This window comes from Balaenoptera borealis (assembly GCF_965194805.1).
Source record: "Balaenoptera borealis genome assembly, chromosome: 1".
Lineage (NCBI taxonomy): Eukaryota > Metazoa > Chordata > Mammalia > Artiodactyla > Balaenopteridae > Balaenoptera > Balaenoptera borealis.
The window spans coordinates 134,326,581-134,351,539 of NC_138860.1; the positions used below are offsets into that span (position 1 = coordinate 134,326,581).

General features: G+C 36.9%; 1 protein-coding gene across 5 annotated transcripts in view; it reads right to left on the reverse strand.

Annotated features, from left to right (window-relative positions):
• The window catches only part of LRRC7 (leucine rich repeat containing 7), a 519,751-nt gene extending 510,909 nt beyond the window's left edge, over positions 1-8,842 (reverse strand). For all 5 annotated transcript variants that reach the window (XM_082356466.1, XM_082356465.1, XM_082356469.1 and 2 more), the window contains exon 1: positions 5,280-8,842. In XM_082356466.1, coding sequence (XP_082212592.1) covers positions 5,280-5,281 — 2 coding nt within the window. In that variant the 5' untranslated portion in view covers positions 5,282-8,842. The remainder of the gene's footprint in view (positions 1-5,279) is intronic.
• Between the last annotated feature and the right edge of the window lie 16,117 nt (positions 8,843-24,959).

The following is a 24,959-nucleotide window of genomic DNA, read 5'->3' on the forward strand; positions in this document are numbered from 1 at the left end:
TAAACAATGTTAAGCATCTACGCTAGTGTTAAAATATTTAAATAAATCATGTCAATGCTAATATAAATTTCACTACTTCATCTCTGGTAACTACTATTGCTTTCATGTTTATTAAAGTGAAATAATATTTTTCTACAGAGATTTTAAGTAATTTATCAAGCAGTGAACAGTATAGTGAAAGTGAGTATATGCAGGAAATCCTTTGGGTTATTAAATTTATTTAATAATTTTTCCATGCATCATTGAATAACAAATGATAATTTTTCTGTTATGGTTAATAATTTACATAGCATATATGATACCTCTCCAGAGGTTTATATATCAAATCACAATTTCAAAGTAGATATGACAACGATTGACTCAAAATTGCTTTATTGAAAACTTCCTTAATGTACTTTTATATGACAGATTCTAATAGTTTATTAAATGTTTCTGTCATGAATTAATTATGCCAGGAAGATAAGCAGCAGTATCTTCTGTACCAATATTAAATGGTCACAAAAGTAATATGGTGCACTATTGCCAAATATGTCGATTACTTTGAAAAGTTGTTTCAAAATATTAAGTTTTTTTTATTCATTACGAAATAATTCAATGATCTACAGATTTCTGTCATCTAACAAGCATGAATTTTTGCCTATGAAGGAGAAGGCATAGTATGGAGAAAATGGTACAGGAGCCAACTCTGGGTTTAAATCATCCCCTTGTAGCTATGTGCCATGGATGTATCACTTCTGCCCTTGAACCTAACTTTTCTAATCTTTCAAATGGTGAGAATAATGCTTCTTAAAGGATTATTTTGAACTAATGCACCTGACTCATGGTAGGTCTTTAGGAGCTGGTAGCTGTTACTATAATTATACACTATGGTAAGAGAAGCCAGATGACAAGGGGCGGTTCCTGACCACAAAAGCTCAAGAATTTTAAGCATATCACTTAATTCCAAGATAGGAAATAAACATATTTAACTATTTAAATGGCATACCTTAAAAACATACTATGCCATCACGACATATACCCCCCCCCCACACACACACACATTACTATAGAAAACCTCATTTGTACCAAAAAGTTTATGTTGCACTCTTCTAAAATGTACCATTTTTTCTTATTATTTGCTATGTACTAGAATTATAAATTAGCAATTATTACTACTTGTATTTTACAGCATTAAAAGAGGCTGGTTTGCATTACCAGGATCACATGTTAATTCTGGAAGTACCTATGGTTTTCTTAATCCTCTTTCACTACCTCAGGATAATTCACTAGAGTATTTTCTATAAAAACATGGATATTTCTAATGATTCAAACCCTATTCACAGAACCTGGCTAAAAACTTCATAAAGGAAAAATGTTACTGTTTTGTGGCCATCATTTTTCAAACATTGTTGATTTAGAGTACCACTTTAAAATTTGAGTTTTCATTGACAATTCACGAATCAGTATTTTAACATATATACAAAACCTACCATCTAGGCATCTCCTTTCTGATTTTGTGGTTCCTCAGAGTAGAATTTAATAGCTACACTATATGGTCAAATTGCTATTTTCATCTTAAAATTCCGATTTTTAATCCTGAGACATTAAAAACCCTCCACTGAATACTGATGTAGTGAACAGCTTCAAAGTAAAAATGTCAAAGTTCTCAGAAGATCCTAGAATCATCTTCAATCTGTCCTTCCTTGAAGATATGAATTACTTAATGGTCATTTGGCTTGGCACAAACTAAAGGTCTGTTCTGTGTCACAGATGTGAATTAACGTTTCCCCAAAAGCCATCTTGCCAATTCACGTGACTGACTAGACCCAGCCAAAAAAGAATATGGATGATACTCTACAAAGCAGCCATTCTTACTGGAGAGACCAAAATACTCCAAGTAATGTCTTTTATTGGTTATGTGGTTGTTATAATTATTATACTTAATGAATAGCATACTCTAAATGAAGAATTTTCCAAAAATTATGAAATAATTTATGTGAAGGAAAAAGAATGGAATATGGATCCAGAAATAACTCAGATAGTAATTTATCAATAGTTGGTTACTCTTTGTGCACTCTGTTAATTTGGATATGAAATGAAATTATAATATCATGGAATGAGGGATCCATCCTTATACTGGGGCAACAGTCATCAGAAGATAAAATTATAGTAAAAATCGGTGTAATTTTGATACATCAATGAAAACATAACTTATCTTCAAATTTTCAACTGTCTTATTTATTTTTTCAACTATTTTTAAAAGGTGGACATTTTAAGTCATGATTAAAGAAACTAGGTTTTTATATCAAGTATTACCATGTACTATGAACTGCAAATGAGAGAGAGAGCTAAGAAATACCCCTGGGAATTAACACCATGTGGCTAATACAGTCATTTAATGATTTCATAATTGATAAAAATTCATAGTGATATTAATCTATATCTTTGCAATTTTTTAAAATCAAAAGCACACAAAAATACAGATGCACAAAAGCACTTTCAGCTATGTTCTATATTTTATAGAGGAAGCAGAAAAATTAAAAGCTTACAAACAAAAGTGGAATGAGATTTTAATTAAGAACATTTTAATGCCAGCCTAAAGCAGCACTAAAATTCGGAATAAAACATGGCTACTGTAACTGAAGCAGGTTTATTTCTTTAAGAAGTGGTTTCTAATTCTGAAGCTGCATATGTGCAGGCACACGTGATGGGGAATGTAAGGGTTGCCATGGTAAGTACACATCTTTTCTTGGGCAGTCAAGTATTTTTAAAACTGTATAAAGAACTCTCACTTCATAATATGCCATGGAAATTGACTCTGCTGTCCTTACCAACACATATTAGTATGATGCAATGCAGCACAGGACAGGAATAGCCCACATTTCTAAAAACTTCAGCCCATTAAGATCGCTTACAAATCATGGAGTGAAAAATGAAATAAGAGATCTCCAAGTCAGGGAACTAATTAAATGGTGGGTCTAGAACAAGTTCTACCTCCATTAAATTAATAAATAATCACACCCCAGGACATTCCACATGCCTGATACACTCCCCGGGAGTCCAAAACGCAAAGAGCGCTAAACACCACTCTCAATATACTTTAATCATATGACTTACTTTTAAGGAAAATTAAAATCATTCCTACATCCCTACTTTCTCATTCTTTCCCGGTGCGATCAATGGTTTCCAAGAAGCAGGGATGTGACTCTGCTCTACTGTCTTTTGCACAAAATCTCGTGGTGTTTCTCTTAGGGTCTGTGAAGTCAGTTCAAGACGCCTGGATGGAGGCGTGACACTTGGACTGGGGAGGTGGCAGAATCTGTTGAGAAACGCAGCAGGTTCTGAGGCGCTAGAGAACCCACGTGTGCAGGGACTGGAGAACTTTTCCGCCACGTCTCCCAGAAGGAATGCCTCACTTTTAAATAGGGGGCTAGCTGGGGCGAGGGGTGGGGGTGGGTGGAAGGTGGGCAGTAAAAGAGGAGAGGTGGGCGGCAGAGCAATAGGTCCAAACCCTTCACAGGTATCTGTGCTTCTCCACATTCTATTCTCGCCCCCTTCAACTTTATTATTTTTCCCTCTTAAAGGAGGACTTAAGCAACAGGGATGCTGAACATCTCATAGGCTCAGCCTAGAACAAAGAAAATCGAGTTCCTAATACTGTATCTCTCCTGTTGGAGATCACGTGTCCTGCTTTCACTGGAATGCACACTTCTCGCCCACGCTATAAAATCTCTCCTGTGCTTAGAAATTTTACCTAGGTTAAAATATGCTCACATACAAATTGCTTTTCATCTACCAAGAGAACCACATTTCAATGTAAACAGGTACACATCTTGACGTGGTGACCCAGTTACCATTGCAGGTAAATTGGAAAGTGTATTGGGAAAGTAATGGAAAAGAGCAGGTGGAGGACCTTTTATGTCTCACTGAGCGTACCCCCCCACCCCCCCATACGCACACCTTTTCTAATTTCTTTTGAAGGAGAACTTCGAAAGTGAACGTGGGAGTCGTGGGAGTCTCAGATGGTTCCTTCCTGAAGCCGATTCCCGGGAGTTGTGAAAGTGACCCTTCCCTTCTCTGCCTGGCGCTGCGCCCTCTCGCCCAGCCCGCTCGCTTTGTGACTTGATGGGGAGGAGACAGTGAGGGAGAGGGCGGAGGCGGGTCCTTTATGCAGCCCTGATGGGCAAGAAGTAGTATAATGAAGCAATTTTGCAGCCATCTCCGTTATTATTAAGTCACACTCTTTTTAAAGGCATTCTGTACAAGCCGCATTCCCTCACCCCCATTCTTGACTCTGCAAACTGTAAGGCAGGACACCCTGTGGCAGCCAATTTAGTTGTCCGTGAGCTAAGGTGCTATGGTTATCGTAATGTTAATGTGCTGCCCTCCCTCCTTCCACGTAGGATCTGAAACTAGTCCTGCATCCTTAATGACTCTAAGAGGAGCATGCAAGATGCTGAAGGGGGCTCAGCCCTGGGATTGGGAATAGTGCTGGCTCACCAGCTTCGCCGTGCAACACAAAGAAGATGTGTGGGCAGGAGTTGTCTAGCTTAGGGGGAAGGAGACATCGCTTTCCCTGACTCCCAGGGAGAAAGCTTTTTCGCTCCATCGCTCCCCCAGTTCTTTCGGTCTTCCAGTCTCTCATACTCCTTCTTCCCCTTCATCCCCTCCCCAAAACCCCACCCGTTCCCTTCAATCCCCAAAGGCATAAAGATTTTCTAATTGTATTTTTCAAACAAATAGACATCAAACAGGAATACTACAGCTTCTAAGATAAAGGGACAAACGCGACCTGCCACAAGTGTGTGTGTGTGTGTGTGTGTGTGTGTGTGTGTGTGTGAGAGAGAGAGAGAGAGAGAGAGAGAGAGAGAGAGAGAATATCAAACGAGCGCTTCATCCTTCAGACACCTCCAGGAAAAAACTGACTGGAGATACCCAAGATAATAAAGAACTAAGACCAATCTCAGCTCAACCAACGGTCCCAGCACCAGCACCCCAATCTAGCTCTTTACCTTTCCTTTTTACAGTATGTAACCCTTTAAGCTCACCCTCCAGCCCAGGCCACTCGGCGCTCCCCTGCACCCGCACAGCTAGCACCCCATTCTAAATGCCCCTCAACCTACCACCTCCCCGCCGCCTCCGCGGGCCACCGCGCAAGCAGCTCCCAGAGAGCGCCGAAGGCTCCGGTCCTCCCACCCCCGCCCCCGTCGGCCACCCGGGTCCCACACCTCGGGCGCTGTGGCTGTCGCGGCGAGGCCCCCGCAACCCCCTTGGCCACCGAGCGATAGTGTCCTACTCACATCGCCGGCGGGAGAAACTGCCCATGAGGTTCCGGAGAGAGTGAATCGTGCAGCTGCCAAGGGTTATTCCTTAAAGTGTTCGGGGGTCCGCAGTGGAGTGGGCACGAGGGTCCTCGGAGGAGAAGAGGGGTGAAGGAGGAGAAGAGGAGAAAGAGGAGATTCCAGGCAGGTGCCACTTTAGACCATGATGCCCGTGCCCTTCAGGTGGACACCTGGAGAGGTTCCGGCGGGAAGCGGCCGAGGGGAAGCCCGAAGCGCTGGCGGGGGAGGCAGGAGCGCATCCACTGCCCAGCTTCCGCCTGCCCTGCGCGCCGCGCTAGCGACCGCAGCAGCAGAGGCAGCGGCGGCGGCGGAGGCGCAGCTCCCTCCCCACCCCCAGAAGGCTCCACAGACAATGAATCCTGGGCGGAGAAGATCCGAGCAGAAAAGGCGAATCTTGCACCCAACTCCGTGACACCCCCTGCCCGCTGCCGCGCCTCTCCTGGGCGAGGATCCCCGGGGACCGGGGCGCAGCGGGCGGTTCGGAGGGGCAGTGCGCTCCCGCGGCTGCAGGCGGCGGCCGAGTGGGCGGTTGCAGGTCCCTCCGGCGAGAACCCGCTGCCCAGGGGCTGAGTGTCCGTGGCTTCGAGCCCAGGGTTCGCCCGGAGTGGGGTCCTCCTCGGTGCAGTGGCTCGGTGAACAGGTGCCAGGATTGGCAGGCGAGGAGGCGCCGCTCCTGGCTCTTGGCTGTGTCTCCGTGCTCTCCCCGCCCCCTCTCTTTTTTCCCACCCCCTTTTCCGACGACACCAGCTGCAGCTGCTTCAAAGTGTAAAAAATGTCAAGGAGATTTTCCAGCAATAGGGGAGGGGGTGGCCACGTTCACAGCCCTCGGCCTCTTTTTGAGGTCCTCGCCTGCCCCTCTGACCTCCACTCGGGCTTCCCCAAATTGTGAGAAGAAAAATTCCAGTCCGGCGGAGAACTGAAATGGTCGCCTTCTCCCGGCTCCGGCACAGGCTGTTGTTAGAGAGCGGGACAACAGGCCGAGCTCTCTGGGGTCTTTCCGTCGCCCGCCGTGCGCCAGGCAGGTGCTCGAGGCACGGCGCCGGGCAGCGCTGGGCCGCCGGGTCCTCCCGTTGCCGGACCGGCCCGTGGCGCTCGTGCGGCGCGGCGTCCTGCAGCGCGGGCGACTCCTCCGCACCAGCGCCCCCGGGCCTCTGCGCCTTCCAGAGCGCCCCTGCACCCGCACCGGCTCGGTGACGCTGCGCTCGTGGCTCCGCAGGCTGCCGCTCCTGCTATCTCAGCAAAGAGGCGGCCGGGAGCGCCTCCTCGGGGTTTCCTCCCCCGCCCGCCTTTCCCGCTGCAGGTTGTTGGCTGCCAAGGAGAAAAGTCTCTGCTAGCGGGTCGGTCGCTTCACGTCAGTCAAGGCAACGACCTTTGTGCCTGCTCTCACGTTCCCTTCTCTTTCTGGGGCCGGGGTTGCTGCCCTGGGAGTGCTCAAAATGAGAAGGGGTTTTCTAACTATGCTTCATGTTTTCACCGCCACGCCTCCTGCCATGAACACACACTCTCACACTCACACACACTCATATGCGCCCTCACGTAAAAGCACACACAGACACTTTATTCTCACACTTGTCTTTAAACGCTCATAAGCAGCAATATGTTAAGAAACATATTGACGAAGCTGGTACTATATTTAGACTTCTCTTTTATTCTCTAAACCCATTGGGTCAATTCTCTCTTTAAAATAAGATTTATTATCCTGGAATCACTTTTTTTTTTTTTTTTTTTTCTTTTCGTGGAATATAGGCTATAGGTTTTTTGTTTCCTCATTGTAAGAGAGAAAGGATTTCCCTTCAGTTCTCTACATCGCTAATACAGTCAGATGTCATGGTATTCAGTTGCCACTCTGGGGTGGATGCAAACTCACATTTTACTAAAAACAAAATGCATTTGCTCATATTCTTGGATTTGCAATGCTAAAATCTTCAAGGTCAAAAATCATCTTTTCTGGCTGCTAAGGATTGTCTAGGAAGAGACTTTGGAGATTGACACCTAATCTGCAGAGTACCAAGAATGATTATTTTCCACTTTACCTGGGCCATGAAAGTGGGCTGACTTTTAAGGATAACTTCCTAGTATATCATATTATTTGCATGTAAAAGGAAAGAGGAATGAGAGCATATTTAGAAAAGCCAGATCATTTAAAAAGTGTGTTATAAAACACCACTGAGAAAGGGTTCTGAAACGGCAAGGAGATGAAAAAAAAAAATTCTTTTAAGGACAAATTTTGAATTGCCCTCTGTGGAGCTCTATTTTTTTCACCCATGGTTTTGTCCTTGTAAACATTTGCCACATCTTAGTGTCTCAGCTGGATGGAGTGATATGAAAAATTTTCGGTACCGATTGAAAATCTATAAAAAGCATAACCTCACACAACAGTTATACAATTGTAGCAATGCTTTACAGGCCTCCAGTTCTTTTGGATACAGTTTACACAGAACTTTCACATATATTCTTTTATTTAATCCTTTCCTAAAACTATTTGGTGGGTAACGTTTTCCACACTTATAGGAAGGGCACAAGGCTCATCTCAGAAACGTACCCAATTGCCCTGTACTTGAATTCAGAATTTCTTATTTTAACTCCAGGATTCATTCCCTTTTACCAAAATATTTGACAAAAAAAAAAAAAAAATTTGTATGTAAAGTCACAGCCAATTATGATGAAACTGCAGATCATTGCAAACAGGTAACATACCTACCAATGAACTTACATCCCAGGTGTTCAGTGGAACTTTCCTAAATGAAAACAAAATTGTTCCCTTCTAGTGGGGAGAAAGATATTTTTTTGGAACCCCAAATTAAAAATTGATGATGCCCCTGTAATATATTTCAAACCATACATCCTCCTTTCCTCTTTGTCATATCCTGGAACCTTGATTTCAGACGATAGAGGTTCAAATAGATAAAAGATTTTAAATATGTGCAGGTGTGATGTAGTGCCTATGGGTTTTTAACAAACATGATTTTAGCATGAAAAAAATAAGAAGGAAGTATTCTCTGTAGAATGGGCTTTGGATACAATGGCCCAATTTTTTTCTAAGGTTTATGAATCTTGAACAAATTTTGGCCACCTTCACTATTTAAACAATGAAGCATACTGAAGAGATTTCAATGGTTTCATAGAATTAAGGAACTATTGAAATGCAAATGCAGATGCTGTCTTTAAACTCCAAGTTGCCCTCTCATCAACCTTCTGGAAATGCAGATGACTGTCTGCAAATTGGAGAAAGATGAATGCAGAATATCCTTAGGCTGTCACTCAAGCAGAGGTCCAACACCAAAAACAGTAGCCACACAAAATTAGGTCAAAGGGGGCTTCCCTGGTGGCGCAGCGGTTGAGAATCTGCCTGCCGATGCAGGGGACACGGGTTCGAGCCCTGGTCTGGGAAGATCCCACATGCCGTGGAGCAACTGGGCCCGTGAGCCACAACTACTGAGCCTGCGCGTCTGGAGCCTGTGCTCCGCAACAAGAGAGGCCGCGATAGTGAGAGGCCCGCGCACCGCGATGAAGAGTGGCCCCCGCGCCCTCGCACAGAAACGAAGACCCAACACAGCCATAAATAAATAAATAAATAAATAAATAAATAAATAAATAAATAAATAAATAAATAAAATTAGGTCAAGGCGGTTTTAACAGATTAGCTGTTCAGATTACATCTAAGAATGGCTAGACATTGAATCCATAAAATTTTGTAAACTGTTAATCAATTCCTTTGACTCACACTACTAAAATTTTTGAAAGGATAAGCTGTTTCCAGGATAAGCAGGACTAACCTTATTTGAAAATAAAAGACATATGGTGATATTAGACAATCAGGCGCCAACTATCTTTCTAATATTTTTCTTTGGAGGCCTGGTATGTCACACTTGTCTTAAAAAGATTTCCTCTTCGGCAATTCCTGATTTTAAAAAACCCACTTATAGAAAGCACAATACTTTCAGTTTTACCAACCGTTGATGTCTTAACAGGATTAGCTTAATTAGCTATTGGTCCTCGGGGAAATAAAAAAAAACTTTGTTAAATTTTGATGTATGGGGATATAGATCTGAAGAGCTCGGAGCTGGTAGAGCTTGGTAGGACAGGATCAGTATCAGTGGGGTACCATAAGAGTATGGAGTACTGTTACCTTTTGAAAAACAGGGAGAAACTCTGAACAGGAAGTGGGAGTCATTAGATTCTTCTTCAAATTAATCTGTTAGACAGCCTTTACTGTGAAACTAATCTCTCAGATTAACAATCTAGTCTAGCTAAAGAGAATGGTTATTGTTATATTTAATTCATTTGGATAATTATTTTTTTTATTTTTAAACATTAATTTGCATATTTATGATATACAAAATACAATGAACACTAATGTACACATCATGCATCTCTTTTAAGAAGAAAAATATGATTGATAAGATTGAAGCTTCCAGGACTTCCCTGGTGGTCCAGTGGTTAAGACTCCACCTTCCAATGCAGGGGGTGTGGGTTCAATCCCCGGTCAGGGAGCTAAGATCCCACATGCCTTGTGGCCAAAAAACCAAAAACATAAAACAGAAGCAATATTGTAACAAATTCAATAAGGACTTTAAAAAACATGGTCCACGTTAAAAAAAAAAAAAAAAACTTTAAAAAAAAAGAAAAAGGATCGAAACTTCCTCTCCCATTCCTCTATTTCTTCTCCCCTTACCCCACAGAGGTAACCTCATTTCTAAAGTTTTGTATTTATTTGTACATTTGTACATTACTAAATTTCATGCCCTTTTACTGCTAACAACATGTTTATATTGCTTTGCAAATTTTACTCTTACAAAAGTGGTATAATGCAGTATGTATTCTTTTGCAACTTGCTTTTGATTTTGGAAAAAAACGGCATTATGTCTGGGAGTATGAATTGTCTTGATATGTGACACTCTGGTTCACTAATTTTTACTGCTGCATGATACTTGACTATGAATTTGTCATTTTCACCTTCTGATGACAATTTTTACTTTAGTAATGCTGTTATGAACCTGTTTGTTTATATCTCTTTATGTATATGGATGAGAGTTTTTCTATTTTATATACCATCTAAGAGTGGATTTCCTGGGTTGTGGAGTATATTCAATATTCAATTGTTTTCAAACAATTTACATTCCTGCTATCATTTATAAGAGTTTTCTTTGATCCACATCCTGGCAGTACTTGGTATTATCAGATACTCTCACGTTGCCCAGTCCAGTCCGAGGGGTGTAAAATGGTATTTCATTATGGTTTAAATGCATATCTTCCTGCTTAATTATAAGATTGAGAACCTTTTTATATTTATTAACAATCCACATTCCCAATATGAATTGGTTAGTTTATATATTTCATGCATTTTTCAATTGGGTTTTCTTGGTGTGTGTGTGTGTGTGTGTGTGTGTGTGTGTGTGTGTGTGTGTGTATCCTGGATTCTAATCCTTTGTCAGATCTCATCTTTAATTTTCACTCTTAAGATGATGTATTTTTATGAAAAGAAGTTTTAATTTAATCCTGTCAACTTTATCAGTACTTTCCTTTATGATATGTGCTTTGTATCTAGTTTAAGAAAACCTTTACTATCCCAAGATTATATATTTTCCTATATTGTATGCTAAGATCTTTAGAATTTGAATTTTTTACCTTTCAGACTTTAAACTATCTGAAATTGACTAGATAGAATAAGGTCTTGTGAGTTCACAATCTGTTTTCAAGAGATCAGTGGCATGAGAAAAATTAAAGAAGCTATCATGGATTTACCCTGTGCTTAAGAATTAATAGTCCAAAAAGAAAGGATAAAGAAAAGTCAAAGACATTTTGAAAAAGAATAAGATGAGGTGCTTTGTTTTCCCTGTCAATATTGATTGTGAAACTACAGTAATTTAGGACAGTTTTCAATTGAAACAGTTTAGAGAGATAGGTGAAACCAAATACAAAGGCCAAAAATTGAGCAATGAGCTTTTATACAACAGAGGAGGCAGAAGGCAATCAGTTACCTCCTGAGGAATAAAAGGGAAACTTAAACAAAAATTAATCCCTTACCTCACATTATAGACAGAACAAAATCATATTGGCAGTTTTCTCTCACAAGCAGTTCAGACAAAATTTAATATACCAGTACTCCAACAGGAAGGTTATCTTAAATGAAATATAAGTAAAAAGACCAGCTAAGAGGAATTCAATATATTTTTTAAAAAAACCAATATAGGTGAGTTCACTAACACATTATGGTATAAACATTTTCTGAGAATGTCTTTGCTATCTCTGGGTAGTTTCCTATCTATATAAAATTTTAAAATACATTCTCTTCATTCTAAAATTAATATGTATAGTTAAAGCAACCAGAAGTTCTTTCTGATTCTAAAATTACATTATCCCATGATGTTACATTTTAATACAGTATATTATTATTAATTTGAGGAGTTAGGAATTATAAAAAACAGGTAAGGAATTGATGGTTTTACTAGCAAAGATTTTTTTTTTTAATGACAACTATAAACTGCTGAAGAATTTTCAGTGGTCTGCAAATATAGGAATTCAAACTGCATAACTAACCAGAGTTCAGAAGGTTTCATGCACACACAATCCAGAACATATACAACGTTCACCTTCCCTTAGGTAACATAATCCTTTAACCCAAGATTCTGTACGTTGCTAATATTAAGTTGTTTCTATGCTAAATCAGTCAGTAAGGAAACACCAATTATCTTTCCTTAGAAGTTAAGGTAAAATAACATTTGTTGCTTTTTTCCTGCTTTGTACTTTGTCATACCTTAGCTGAGATAGGCTGAAAGCTAGGCATCTTGCACCAAACAGTTAGCCAAGTTGTGAACGCAAAGGAAAAGTTCTTGAATGAAATTAAAAGTGCTACCCCAGCAAACACACATATGATAAGAAAGCAAAACAGTCTTATTGAAAAGAAAACTTTTAGTGGTCTGGATAGAAGATCAAACCAACCACAACATTCCTTAAGTCAAAGCCTAATTCAGAGCAAGGCCGTTACTCTCTTTAATTCTACGAAGCCTGAGAGAAGTGAGGAAACTGCAGAAAAAAAGTTTGAAGCTAGCAGAGGTTGGTTCATTAGGTTTAAGAAAAGAAGCCATTTCCATAAAATAAGAGTGTCAAGTGAAGCAGAAATTGCTGATGTAGAAGTTGAAGCAAGTTATCCAGCAGATGTAGCTAAGATAATTAATGAAGACGGCTACACTAAACAACAGATTTTCAATGTTTCGAAACAGCCTTCTATTGGAAGAAGATGCCACCTAGGGCTTTCATAGCCAGAGAGGAGAAGTCAATGCCTGGCTTCAAAGCTTCAAAGGACAGACTGACTCTCTTGTTATGGGCTAACACAGCTGGTGACTTTAAGTTGAGGCCAATGCTTGTTAACCTTTCCAAAAATCCTAGGGCCCTTAAGAATTATGCTAAATCTACTCTACCTGTGCTCTATAAACAGAACAACAAGGCCTGGATGAAAGCACATCTGTTTACAACGTGGTTTACTGAATATTTTAAGCCCACTGTTGAAATCTGCCACTCAGAAGAAGACTCCTTTCAAAATATTACTGCTCGTTGACAGTGCATCTAGTTACCCAAGAGCTCTGATGGAGATGTACAATGAGATTAATATTGTTTTCATGCCTGCTAACACAATATCTAATCTGCAGTCCATAGATCAAGGAGTCATGTTGACTTTCAAGTCTTATTATTTAAGAAATACATTTTTTAAGGCTATAGCTGCCATAGGTAGTGATTCCTCTGATGGACCTGGGCAAAATAAATTGAAAACCTTCTGTAAAGTGCTTACCTTTCTAGATGTCTTTAAGAACATTTGTGATTCATGGGAAGAGGTCAAAATATCAACATTAGCTGGAGTTTGGTAGAAGTTGATTCCAACTCTCATGGATGATTTTGAGGGGTTCAAGACTTCAGTGGATGAAGTAACTGCAGTTGTGGTGGAAATAGCAGGAGAACTTTAGAAGTGGAGCCTAAAGATATGACTGAATTGCTGCAATCGCAGGATAAAACTTTAATGGATGAGGAGTTACTTTTTATGGCTGAGCAAAGAAAGTTGTTTCTTGAGATGGAATCTAGTCCTGGTGAAGATGATGTGATGGTTGTTGAAATGATAACAAAGGATTTAGAATACTACATAAACTTATTTGATAAAGCAGTGGCAGGTTTTGAGAGGATTGGCTCCTGTTTTGAAAGAAGTTCTACTGTGGACAAAGTGCTATCAAACAGTATTGCATGCTTCAGAGAAACTTTTCATGAAAGGAAGAGTCAATTGATACGGAAAACTTTAATGTTGTCTTATTTCTAAAAAACTGCCAAAGTAACCCCAGCCTTCAGCAATCACCAACCTGATTAGTCCAGCAGCCATCAACTTTGAGGCAAGAACCTCCACCAGCAAAACCATTATGACTTGCCAAAGGCTCAGATAATGGTTAGCATTTTTTAGCAATCAATTATTTTTAAATTAAGGTATGTACATTGCTTTTTTAGACATAATGCTATTACAAACTTAATAGACTACTGTATAGTGTAAACATAATTTTATATGCACTTGGAAACCAAAATATTTGTGTGACTTGCATTATTGTGATGTTCACTTTATTGTAGTGGTCTGGAACTGAACCCACAATATCTCCAAGGTATGGCTATAATTGTTTTCTTGTATAACACAAGTCTTGGGACCTCAATTACAGTGTCAGGAATTTGCTTTTTTCTAGAAAGAGAATTCTTAGGAAAGAAAAATCTTTCCATTCAAAGATGGAAAAATAGACATAGCCAGAAAAATATTTATCCTATGTTTTTGCTTATTATGTGAGACCACATCTAAAACCTAAATGGAAATGATGGAGGAAAGTATAAGTTGAACACGATTCTAATTTGATTATAAGGCAAGATATACTAAGCTGTGATGATTTTGTCTATTTGCCTGACAGAAAATAGTCAAATAGTGGTGCCAGACACAGTAAGTTCAGCAATTTGAGGTTTTAAAAATTACTTATTTTTAGTAAAAGCAGGAGTAGTTTGGACATATGTAGTCAGGACCCCAGAAATTTTGTTTAGGTCTCACTGTTATGCTTACTTCAAGATGAAAGAAGTGGCTTTGAGTATATAAATCATACTGGAATATTTCAATGTGCTCCAGAATGGTAATATTTAGCATGGAATCTAATCATAGTTCAGAGTGGAGACTTCATACTATTGACTATTAAGAATAACTGATATAAAGTTACAGTGCTTGCTATTATCCAATTTTATTTATGTTTTCAACTCTATCATTAGAAAAAATGTTAACATGAAACAAGTAGAGATTCATTTAGATCCAGGATAACATTTTCAGTGAATTTTTCTTCCCAACAGTTTACACTTAATACTTTATCATCTATAATTATAAAACCCCACAGTTTCAAAATTTGGGGCTAGATGAAAATGTCTTTTTTTACACTTTATTCTTGAACAATAATTTAGTTGGTATATAATTCAAAGTTGACAGTTACTATTCCTTAGTATTTTGAAGATATTTTTCCATGGGTTTTGGTCTTCATTGTTACTGTTGAAATATCTGCTCTCAGTCTAATTGTCATTTCTCTGTAGACAATCGTTCCTTTCATTCTTGCTGTCATTGAGATATTCTTTTTGTCTTTGTACACTGATGTATTTAGGCATCGATTTCCTTCCATTTTATTTTCTAGTTTTTAAAATTTTATTTCTATTTATGCTGTTAGGGATTAAAAGTTATTTTTTAACAATATTTCAGCTTTTATCTCTTTAAATACTGTCTCTCTTCCATTCCCTATATTGTCTCTTTCTTATTTTATCTTCTGTATCACTAACTACTCTGTAACATTTTTCTCTCTTCTGTCTCTCTGTGCTACATTTTCTGTAATTAGTGGCCTTTATCTTTCAGTTAATTGATTCTTTTCCAACTATCTAATGTAATGTTTAACCTACCATTGACTTTTGAATCTCACTAATTATATTCATAATTTCAACAAGTTTTTTTGTTATGTATAAGATTTTCTGATCTGTTCTGAAAGCATATTTCTTGCTCATGTTTTTGATTCACTCTTTTATTATGCATGCTGGTCTAATAGTTTCAACATCTGAAATTCAAGAAATCTAATTTGGGGTGCTGATTTATTTCCTCTTGACTCTTGCTCATAGTGGTATATTTCCTTGGATTCTGTGTTGGATTTTTCAGTTGGATGTTACATGTGGGAATAATGTGAACCCTTGGTTAAAGATGTTTCCCTCCAATAAGAATTTGTATTTGTTTTTTTCAGGTGACCCAAGGAGCTAGCTACCCAAATCATTTTAATTTTTAGCTGTGGGGTTCCCAGATCATCAAATAAGTCCCAAGTGCTCAAAAGACCATGCCTGTGATTACAAAGAAAAGACTTTCTTCCCAACCCAAAGACAAGGTTGAAGCAGACAATGTGCTTTGTAATTCCTGTTTCCCAGGGGTAAATATTTTTAAATTAGTGAAAATGTAGGCCTTCAAGTGTTCCATCTTTAAGTTAATTCCCACCTTTTCTAGGCTAAACGTCTAATGTCCTATTCAGCTGCCTGTTAATAGGGAGATTCTGTTATAGATTACTTATTGGCAAATGCCTTCAGAGGAGTTGTATATTTAATGCTTCTTACCACTATGGTTTCCTATTTTATCAATTGTTTGGCTTTCAAGAATTAATCTTCTTTCTTGAAAGTTAATTGTTTGCAAAACAACGACAAAAAAAGGGTAGTTTTAAAATTTTTATCCAGTTTTTCTAGATGTTTTGTCCTAGAAGTATTTTGATGATATTCAGACTGCCATGTTTTGGAAGTGGAACTAATTTATCTATTACATCACAATTTTTCAGGTGATATTTTTCAGTGTCAAAATGTTGAAGTTACTTAGGTTAAATAGCATTTGTATATTTCCTTTCTATGAAGCATGCTGTTAGAGGAGACAGTAGAAATGAGCCTTGCCACCATGATGTTGTTACAAAGGACTTTACGGACTGACAGCTTCTAAGTGAAGCAAACAGAAACATACTTGTTCATTATTTTTGATGACCCTAATCTATTTTCAGGATCAGTGTAAGCAAAAGTCTCTTTTAATACCAGTTATCGCTATCAGATAATAAACATGTTCCTCTAAATGAGTATTTTTTATTATAGGGCACACTAATAGATAGCATTAATGATTATTATTTGATTAAAATCTTCTCTCCTGATAGCAGTATGCACAAACAACTTGAGTCATGAATGATGTTCCAAACATTCATCTAACAATTGAGAATTTGTATCTGAGACATAAAAGGTAGAAAACCAATCAAATTTAGCTCCTTTTGAAATAGATGGATGCTTTGATGAAATGTAAGTGAATTCAATAATATAGAAAATTATGAAAGAAGAAAAAGACTAGTAGCAATATAGCATTGTTAAAGAAAAGGGTATATTAAAAATTACCAAAATGTTTCTCTGATATTTTTAATATTTTTATTTTTTTTCTTATCACAGAAGTGTTATGCTTATTGTTAAAATCTCAAGCAGTACAGATTTTATAAAGTAAAATATGAAAATACTCTATAAATTTTTCCCTTTAAATAACCATAGTTATTAGGGTGGTATACTCTTCTGAATTTTTCTCAACATATAGTAACATAAAGTTACATACATTCTTAAATTTACCCCTCAGAAGTATATTGTTTATCTGTATGCATATTGCCTTATTACTTGCTTTTGCTGAAAAATATATGGTGAAATATCTTTCTGTTTCAGTTCTAATATAGTGATATCCTGTTCCTTTTTATAGCTTTATAGAATCCCATTACATGGATATACCATAATTTATGTAACCTCTTTTCTATTAATGGCTGTTTGGTTAATTTTAATTTTTTTCACTATTGCAACAATTTTGCAATGAATTTCCTTGTATATATGTCCTTGCATTCTTATGCATAACTTTTATAGCATATATTTTTTAGAAAACTGTATATTTTTATAATATTAATATAAATCCAATATATTAATAATTATTGTAATATAATATAACAATATGATTACATAAAATAATTATAGTATTATTGAAAACTATACATATACAAAAATTAATAGTACCAAAACCCTTCCCAAAATGTTAAACTAATTTATATTGTCACCTGCTGTTCATCAAAATTTTTGTTTTTCACCTACTGTTGACCTTAGGTACCAATCATCTTTTAAACCTTTCCAATCTAATAAACAAGTACATCTCATGATTTAATTTGTATATCTGCAATAGTTATTAAATTGAGGTTAAGCTTTATGCCTTTTATGAAAGTTTGAAATGCGATGGTCTTGTTTCATCATATTTTTTATCTGTGGCAAGAAAATAAGCAGAAATGAGGCAACAATATTGAAATCAAAATCTTCCCTATAGAAAATTAGTTTTTAGGTAAGTCTGATGAGAGTTTAGTAGTAAAAGGAATAGGTGTTGAAGTTTTCTCAGTTCATTACATATCGCTAAAATCCCACCCCCCAGCTCCTTCTCATTTCTTTACCAAGAAAAAGGTCACAGATTTGAGCATCTCTGATATCCTCTTGCATTTAAACCACATCAGTAAAATAAACTTCACCCAGTTGATTTAAAGGAATGTTTTAGTGTTTGGACAGGAATTTGGCACCACATGGATATAGCCAAAGGTTTTTTGATAACCTATTCTTCCCATGAGACACTAACAGTTCACATTATGTAAACTTCAACCTCACTAACACTTGCTTAGTTTCATTGCTTGAAAATGACACAGACCAGTATCTCTGAGCTTGGGTTACTTAGTGTATTTATTCCTGCATAAGAAAATAAAATTAAATACAGTTCACTGTCAGTCATTTTGCTTTAAGCTTGATATTTGATTTGAAATAAAAACAAATAGTAATTGTTTCTTTACAGTGGTTTCTCTATGCACTACGAAGCATTTTAAAATAATAAGTAAGAATCTAGGAGTGTTGAGAATGAATAGACAATACGTAAATCATTATGAATGCAATTTATTCAAAGTATTAAAACAGTGGAGGTGGTTTTTACTTTCATCATATGAATAGATACTGGATCAGGATGCAGACATTATCTTGTAAATCTAACAAAGTGTTTTATAATGTTAAATGCATATCTAAAATAACCAGGAAGATTTTACCGTTGCTATTTAACCCTTATGTATTGTACATCTCTAAAGATGTCAAGATATATTCCTGTTTCTCTAAAGTACACACTCGGATAATTTAAGAATTCTATGCTTATACTAACATTAAATTTAAAGAGATTATTTTACTTCTCTGGAAATAAATCAAAATTTTATATAGGTAGCAGAGTAATTACATAAAAAATTGAATTTTAAATTGAGCTGCCTGCTTATATTACCCACAATGTGTTTAAATATCTTTATGACTGTAAGCTATACCAAAATGATTTAAGTAAAAATTCATTTTTATTTATACTTTACCACTGTTTTTTCTACGCCCATTAATATGACTGATTTTTGGAAATTATATGCCGTTAGCTGATTTCCCTAAAAATTACTACAAAACTTAAGACTTTTTGCGTTCTGTTTTCAAATTCTACTTCTACTGAATATATGGTTAATTGTATAAAATGAGGTTCAACATATTTAATGAATACCTACTATGTGCAAAACACTTTCACTGAAAAGAAGAATATAAATTACACTGCCTGATTTGCAGTTACCAGCGGGGGCAACTAAAGCTTTTAGAGAATAGAAAGGTCAAAAACTCCATTCACTTGATGAGATTTATTCAGCAATTTATAGAGTTGATGCTAATGTCTGTTACTTTGCCCCACTGTGATGTTTGCCTCACTGTGATGTTGAGAATTTCTTTGCATCTAGAAGTAGACTCCCTTTTAAATTATTTTTTCCAAGAGGGAATCCAAAATTTCAACCCCCAAAAGGCTACTTTCTGTTGTACCATTTTTATACAACTGTACTCTGATGATGTATCTATCAATTCCTGCCTATAAATTCCCATGAATTTCGACAGTGAAGATGAAATAGACCAAGTCTCTGTCTTACGGGAGCTTAAAGTCAAGTGAGCTCACATAGGTGTTGTTTGGAAAACTCCTAACAAAAATGGGCTACTGGATTCTCTCCTTCCAGTAACATAAAATTCAACTATACATACTATTCAAAAATTGTTGGATATAAGGAAATATTCCTTTTGTTAATTCGCTTTCCTAGATGGCCTATTCTATAAATAAACCAAATAACATATAGTAGAGCATTTACCTAGTGCAGAGAACTATGGGTGACATAGAGAAGTGAGGTGCAATCCCTTGAAGTAAGTTCAATCTAGTAAGAGGTGTAAAATATATACATATCTTTGAAAATTATTTATACCTTTTATTGTTTTCTAGAATGTGATGATTCATAGTAGCTGGATGAGTTTATTATTTTATTTTATTTTTCTGAGGACTGGAATGGGCATGGGTATGAAAGCTGAGGGTAGAAGCTGATACTAGATACATTATTCTGCAAAATCAAGTGGGCAGTGGTAGTGTTAACAGCTGACATGAACAAGAAATCAAAGAGGAAGGTAGAGGCTACAAACCTGGGCACTATTTGGTGCAGAATTATTGAAGAGATCCCAGAGAAAGACATAGTTTGAGGAAGAAAAACCGACGGTGAGATTATGGGAGTCAAATGCCACAATGTGATTCAGCTTAACTCCATCAAATCTGTACAGAAGGGACTAAACTGAGGAAATTCTGATTGTGTTTAGATTTCTTATAGTAAGCAGTAAAAGAACAGCAACCACAAACCAGCTTCCGGAGGGCTGAGACAAAATCACCCCATGAGGATGATCAGCTTACAGGGTTTATATGTATATAAAAAAGGTAAATAATAATTTATGGTATAACATGACTGATTTTGAATAAATACATGGACAGGAAGTATTTTATAAGTTCAAAAGAAGATTGGTGAGGAAAATTTTTATAAAGAGATCTTGCCAAATTATGTCGAAAAAACACCCACTGTCAAACAGGAACCCAAGCAGCAGTTTTCCATATACCTCACAAAGTTCCGAAGGATGGCATGCATGGGTGCACCTGGGGAGGATACTCATATCAGAATATGAGTTTGTATTCCAGAGAATGTGAGAATATGTTCCAGCCCTGTACTTCTCCTGGCAGTTAGAGATTAGATTATAGCTGTTGTCCGTGGGGACAAAGTACCTATCAGAGAAATCAATATTAACCTCCGCTTAAAACTCTGATATAAAAACGTTTCCCTTAAAGGTTTTGGCAGTTCTCTGTTTACATCATTGGACAGAGGAGCAAACTCAGCCTTTTTTTTTTTTTTTTTTAATGGGAATTCTCAAAAAGATATGCTGTCAACTTAAGACATGGTATCTTAAAATTACATTCTTATAATTAATTCAAGCAACCATGAAGTGCTTATAAAGGAGTATACAGAAAGCCTTGAAAAAACAGCTAATTAGAATAATTAGGTATTACTTTCACTGAATATTAATATACTTAGACTATCCTATCTTTGAGTAGTCCTAAGTCCTACTTATACTCTTTACTGTCTTTTGAACTATGATCACTCATCTACTCATTTTCAATATTATGTCAAATAATATAACTTGGATATACAAAGACATTAAAAACATTATGGGGAAAGTAAAATACGATGAGTCCTGAAGAACCTGTACTTCTCCCTGACATAAAACATTAAATACAAAACTCCAGATGATACACTAAAGAGGTAACCATTGGAAGTACACTAGTTAAGAGGTTAAGAACAAGGTTTCAAATCTACATTCAAATCCAAGTTCTGCTAAACACTGTCCAAATCTTGGCAATATTTTTTTTGAATTTAATTATATTTATTTTTTCATGCAGCAGGTTCTTATTAGTCATCCATTTTATACACATCAGTGTATACATGTCAATCCCAATCGCCCAATTCATCACACCCCCACCCCCACCCCCCCACGGCTTTCCCCCCTTGGTGTCCATATGTTTGTTCTCTACATCTGTGTCTCAATTTCTGTCCTGCAAACCGGTTCATCTGTACAATTTTTCTAGGTTCCACATATATGCATTAATATACAATATTTGTTTTTCTCTTTCTGACTTCCTTCACTCTGTATGACAGTCTCTAGATCCATCCACGTCTCAACAAATGACTCAATTTCGTTCCTTTTTATGGCTGAGTAATATTCCATGGTATATATGTACCACAACTTCTTTATCCATTCGTCTATCGATGGGCATTTAGGTTGCTTCCATGACCTGGCTATTCTAAATAGTGCTGCAATGAACATTGGGGTGCATGTGTCTTTTTGAATTATGCTTTTCTCTGGGTGTATGCCCAGTAGTGGGGTTGCTGGGTCATATGGTAATTCCATTTTTGGTTTTTTAAGGAACCTCCATACTGTTCTCCATAGTGGCTGTATCAATTTACATTCCCACCAACAATGCAAGAGGGTTCCCTTTTCTCCACACCCTCTCCAGCATTTGTTGCTTGTAGATTTTCTGATGATGCCCATTCTAACTGGTGTGAGGTGATACCTCATTGTAGTTTTGTTTTGTATTTCTCTAATAATTAGTGATGTTGAGCAGCTTTTCATGTACTTCTTGGCCATCTGTATGTCTTCTTTGGAGAAATGTCTATTTAGGTCTTCTACCCATTTTTGGATTGGGTTGTTTGTTTCTTTACTATTGAGCTGTATGAGCTGTTTATGTATTTTGGAGATTAATCCTTTGTCTGTTGATTTGTTTGCAAATATTTTCTCCCATTTTGAGGGTTGTCTTTTCATCTTGTTTATGGTTTCCTTTGCTGTGCAAAAGCTTTTAAGCTTCATGAGGTCCCATTTGTTTATTTTTGTTTTTATTTCCATTACTCTAGGAGGTGGATCAAAAAAGATCTTTCTGTGATTTATGTCAAAGAGTGTTCTTCCTATGTTTTCCTCTAAGAGTTTTATAGTGTGCAGTCTTATATTTAGGTCTCTAATCCATTTTGAGTTTATTTTTGTGTGTGGTGTTAGGGAGTGTTCTAATTTCATTCTTTTACATGTAGCTGTCCAGTTTTTCCAGCACCACTTATTGAAGAGAATGTCTTTTCTCCATTGTATATCCTTGCCTACTTTGTCATAGATTGGTTGACCATAGGTACGTGGGTTTATCTCTGCACTTTCTATCTTGTTCCACTGATCTATGTTTCTGTTTTTGTTCTAGTACCATAGTGTCTGGATTACTGTAGCTTTGTAGTATAGTCTGAAGTCAGGGAGTCTGATTCCTCCAGCTCCATTTTTTTCCCTCAAGACTGCTTTGGCTATTCGGGGTCTTTTGTTTCTCCATACAAATTTTAAGATTTTTTGTTCTAGTTCCATAAAAAATGCCATTGGTAATTTGTTAGGGATTGCATTGAACCTGTAGATTGCTTTGGGTAGTATAGTCATTTTCACAATATTGATTCTTCCAATCCAAGAACATGGTATATCTCTCCATCTGTTTGTATCATCTTTAATTTCTTTCATCAATGTCTTATAGTTTTCTGCATACAGGTCCTTTGTCTCCCTAGGTAGGTTTATTCCTAGGTGTTTTATTCTTTTTGTTGCAGTGGTAAATGGGAGTGTTTCCTTAATTTCTCTTTTAGATTTTTCATCATTAGTGCAAGAGCAAATCTTGGCAATTTTTGAAAAACCTGTCAGTGCCTCAGTGTCTTAATCTGTAAAATAGAAATATCTACTTATCTCGATTGTAAGAATGTTAAATTAAAACCTAAAAAAGTGCTTAACATGTGCTCAACACATAATAAGGGCTCTGTAAATGTTAGATACTATTTACCACTAACTGTCATATTTAAATGTTAATTTAGTCTATAAACAAAACCAATCACTTTCAGAAGCATTGCAACTACAAGTAATGACTATCTTTCCCACTAGAGTATAAGCTTTATTCAAGCAGGAATAATGTCTATCATATTCAACAACCATTTCCATAAGCCTTGTCACATGGATGTTGTTGAATTGTATCTGTTGACTTATTGAATGAATATGCATCATCTGGGGAATTTTTACAGAACATTAATGATCCCAAATAAATTTGAAAGACTACATATCTACACAAGGTCAATCAGATAGTTGAACTATGTCTAAAAAAAAAAAAAAAAAAGTCAATTTCACCAAATCCTACTTTGGCTGATGTGAAGGTGGAGTCAAGTTTGTAGTCATTTGTTTATGATAAAAAAACCAATAGAGGTCAACACAGTTACTTGTATTTTATTCTCATATTTTTGTGGTCAGCAATTCTCTTCAGGTAATGTTGTAAGGTAATAAATGATGAATAGTGTTTAATCTCAGAATCTAATAGAGAAGAAAAGCCATGGATACAAGGAAAAGAATGATAAGGACCATTAAGGAAGTACTATTAAAAAACACTGTGAGTGCTCAAGTAGGAAAATATTTATTGTTAATTATAAAAACTAATTACTAATAACTAATTGATAACAAAATCCTTATATGATCAATGTTCTCCCACCATTTTTGACCTCATTTTCTACTTACTACTCCCACTTCCTCTAGATATACAGGCCCACTCACTGTTCCTCCAACATTCTAAACATAATTCCTTTCCAGAAAATTTTGTATTTTCTCTTCCTTCTGCTTAGACTGCTTCTTTACCAGATTTTCATAGAACTCAGCCTCTTATTTACAGATTATTAATCAAAACTTGCTTTCTCAATGAGACCTTCCTTCCTCTGAAAATTTTAGCCACGTACACAAACTTCATATCACTCTTTTCTGTTTATTTTTTTTTCTCCTGAGCACTTAACGTTAAGTATGATATATCTTACTTATCTTGTTTATTGTTGGTTTTATCCTATTATAAAGTAAACTCCATGAGAGATTTTTGCCTTCTTCTTAACTTGTACATGTCCAGTGCCTGGAAGAATGCTGGCACATTATAGGTGATCAATATATTTTTCATAGATTCAAGAATGAATAAACTAGTGATTGTTTGACACTTTATGGTTCAGAAGGGGCCCTCACACACATTTGTTCTTTTGCTCTTCCTAATGATTCTGTGCAGTAGATACTATTACTTTTAGCAGAGGAATCACTTGAAGACTTCTTAGAAGAGATGGATGGCATTTGATAAGACCTTGAAGCTTGAGAAGGAGATTTGGAAAATAATATAAAAAATATTACATTTCCAAATTAAAAAAAAAAATTAAGAATTCTTATTGATCCTACCATTTGATTAAAAAGAAATATTATCTTTGTGACTGTGATTATTATTTTAAATTCAGATGTGTTTTTTATGCACGTGTGCTTACAATTCCCCAACTTCCGCGCCATGGGCACCTGACATCACAAATGGCTCTGATCATCCTTTGCATGACTTTTTCCCCTTCCAAACTTTCCCCTCCAACTTCTTTATTCTATGCCTGTCTTTTTAACAGGAAAGTGTTATAGAGCTTTGATTTAAAAAGAAAACAATTTCATTACGTTCAAATTGTGTTTAAAATACTCAAAGAAAAATATTGTCTGGGGAGTAGTATGAGTGAGTGATCTGCCATGTTAGGCACCAATGTTGCCTGTTAAAAAATCAGAATCAAGTTTTCAAATGTGATAAAATAGATATCACTGTATTGTGAG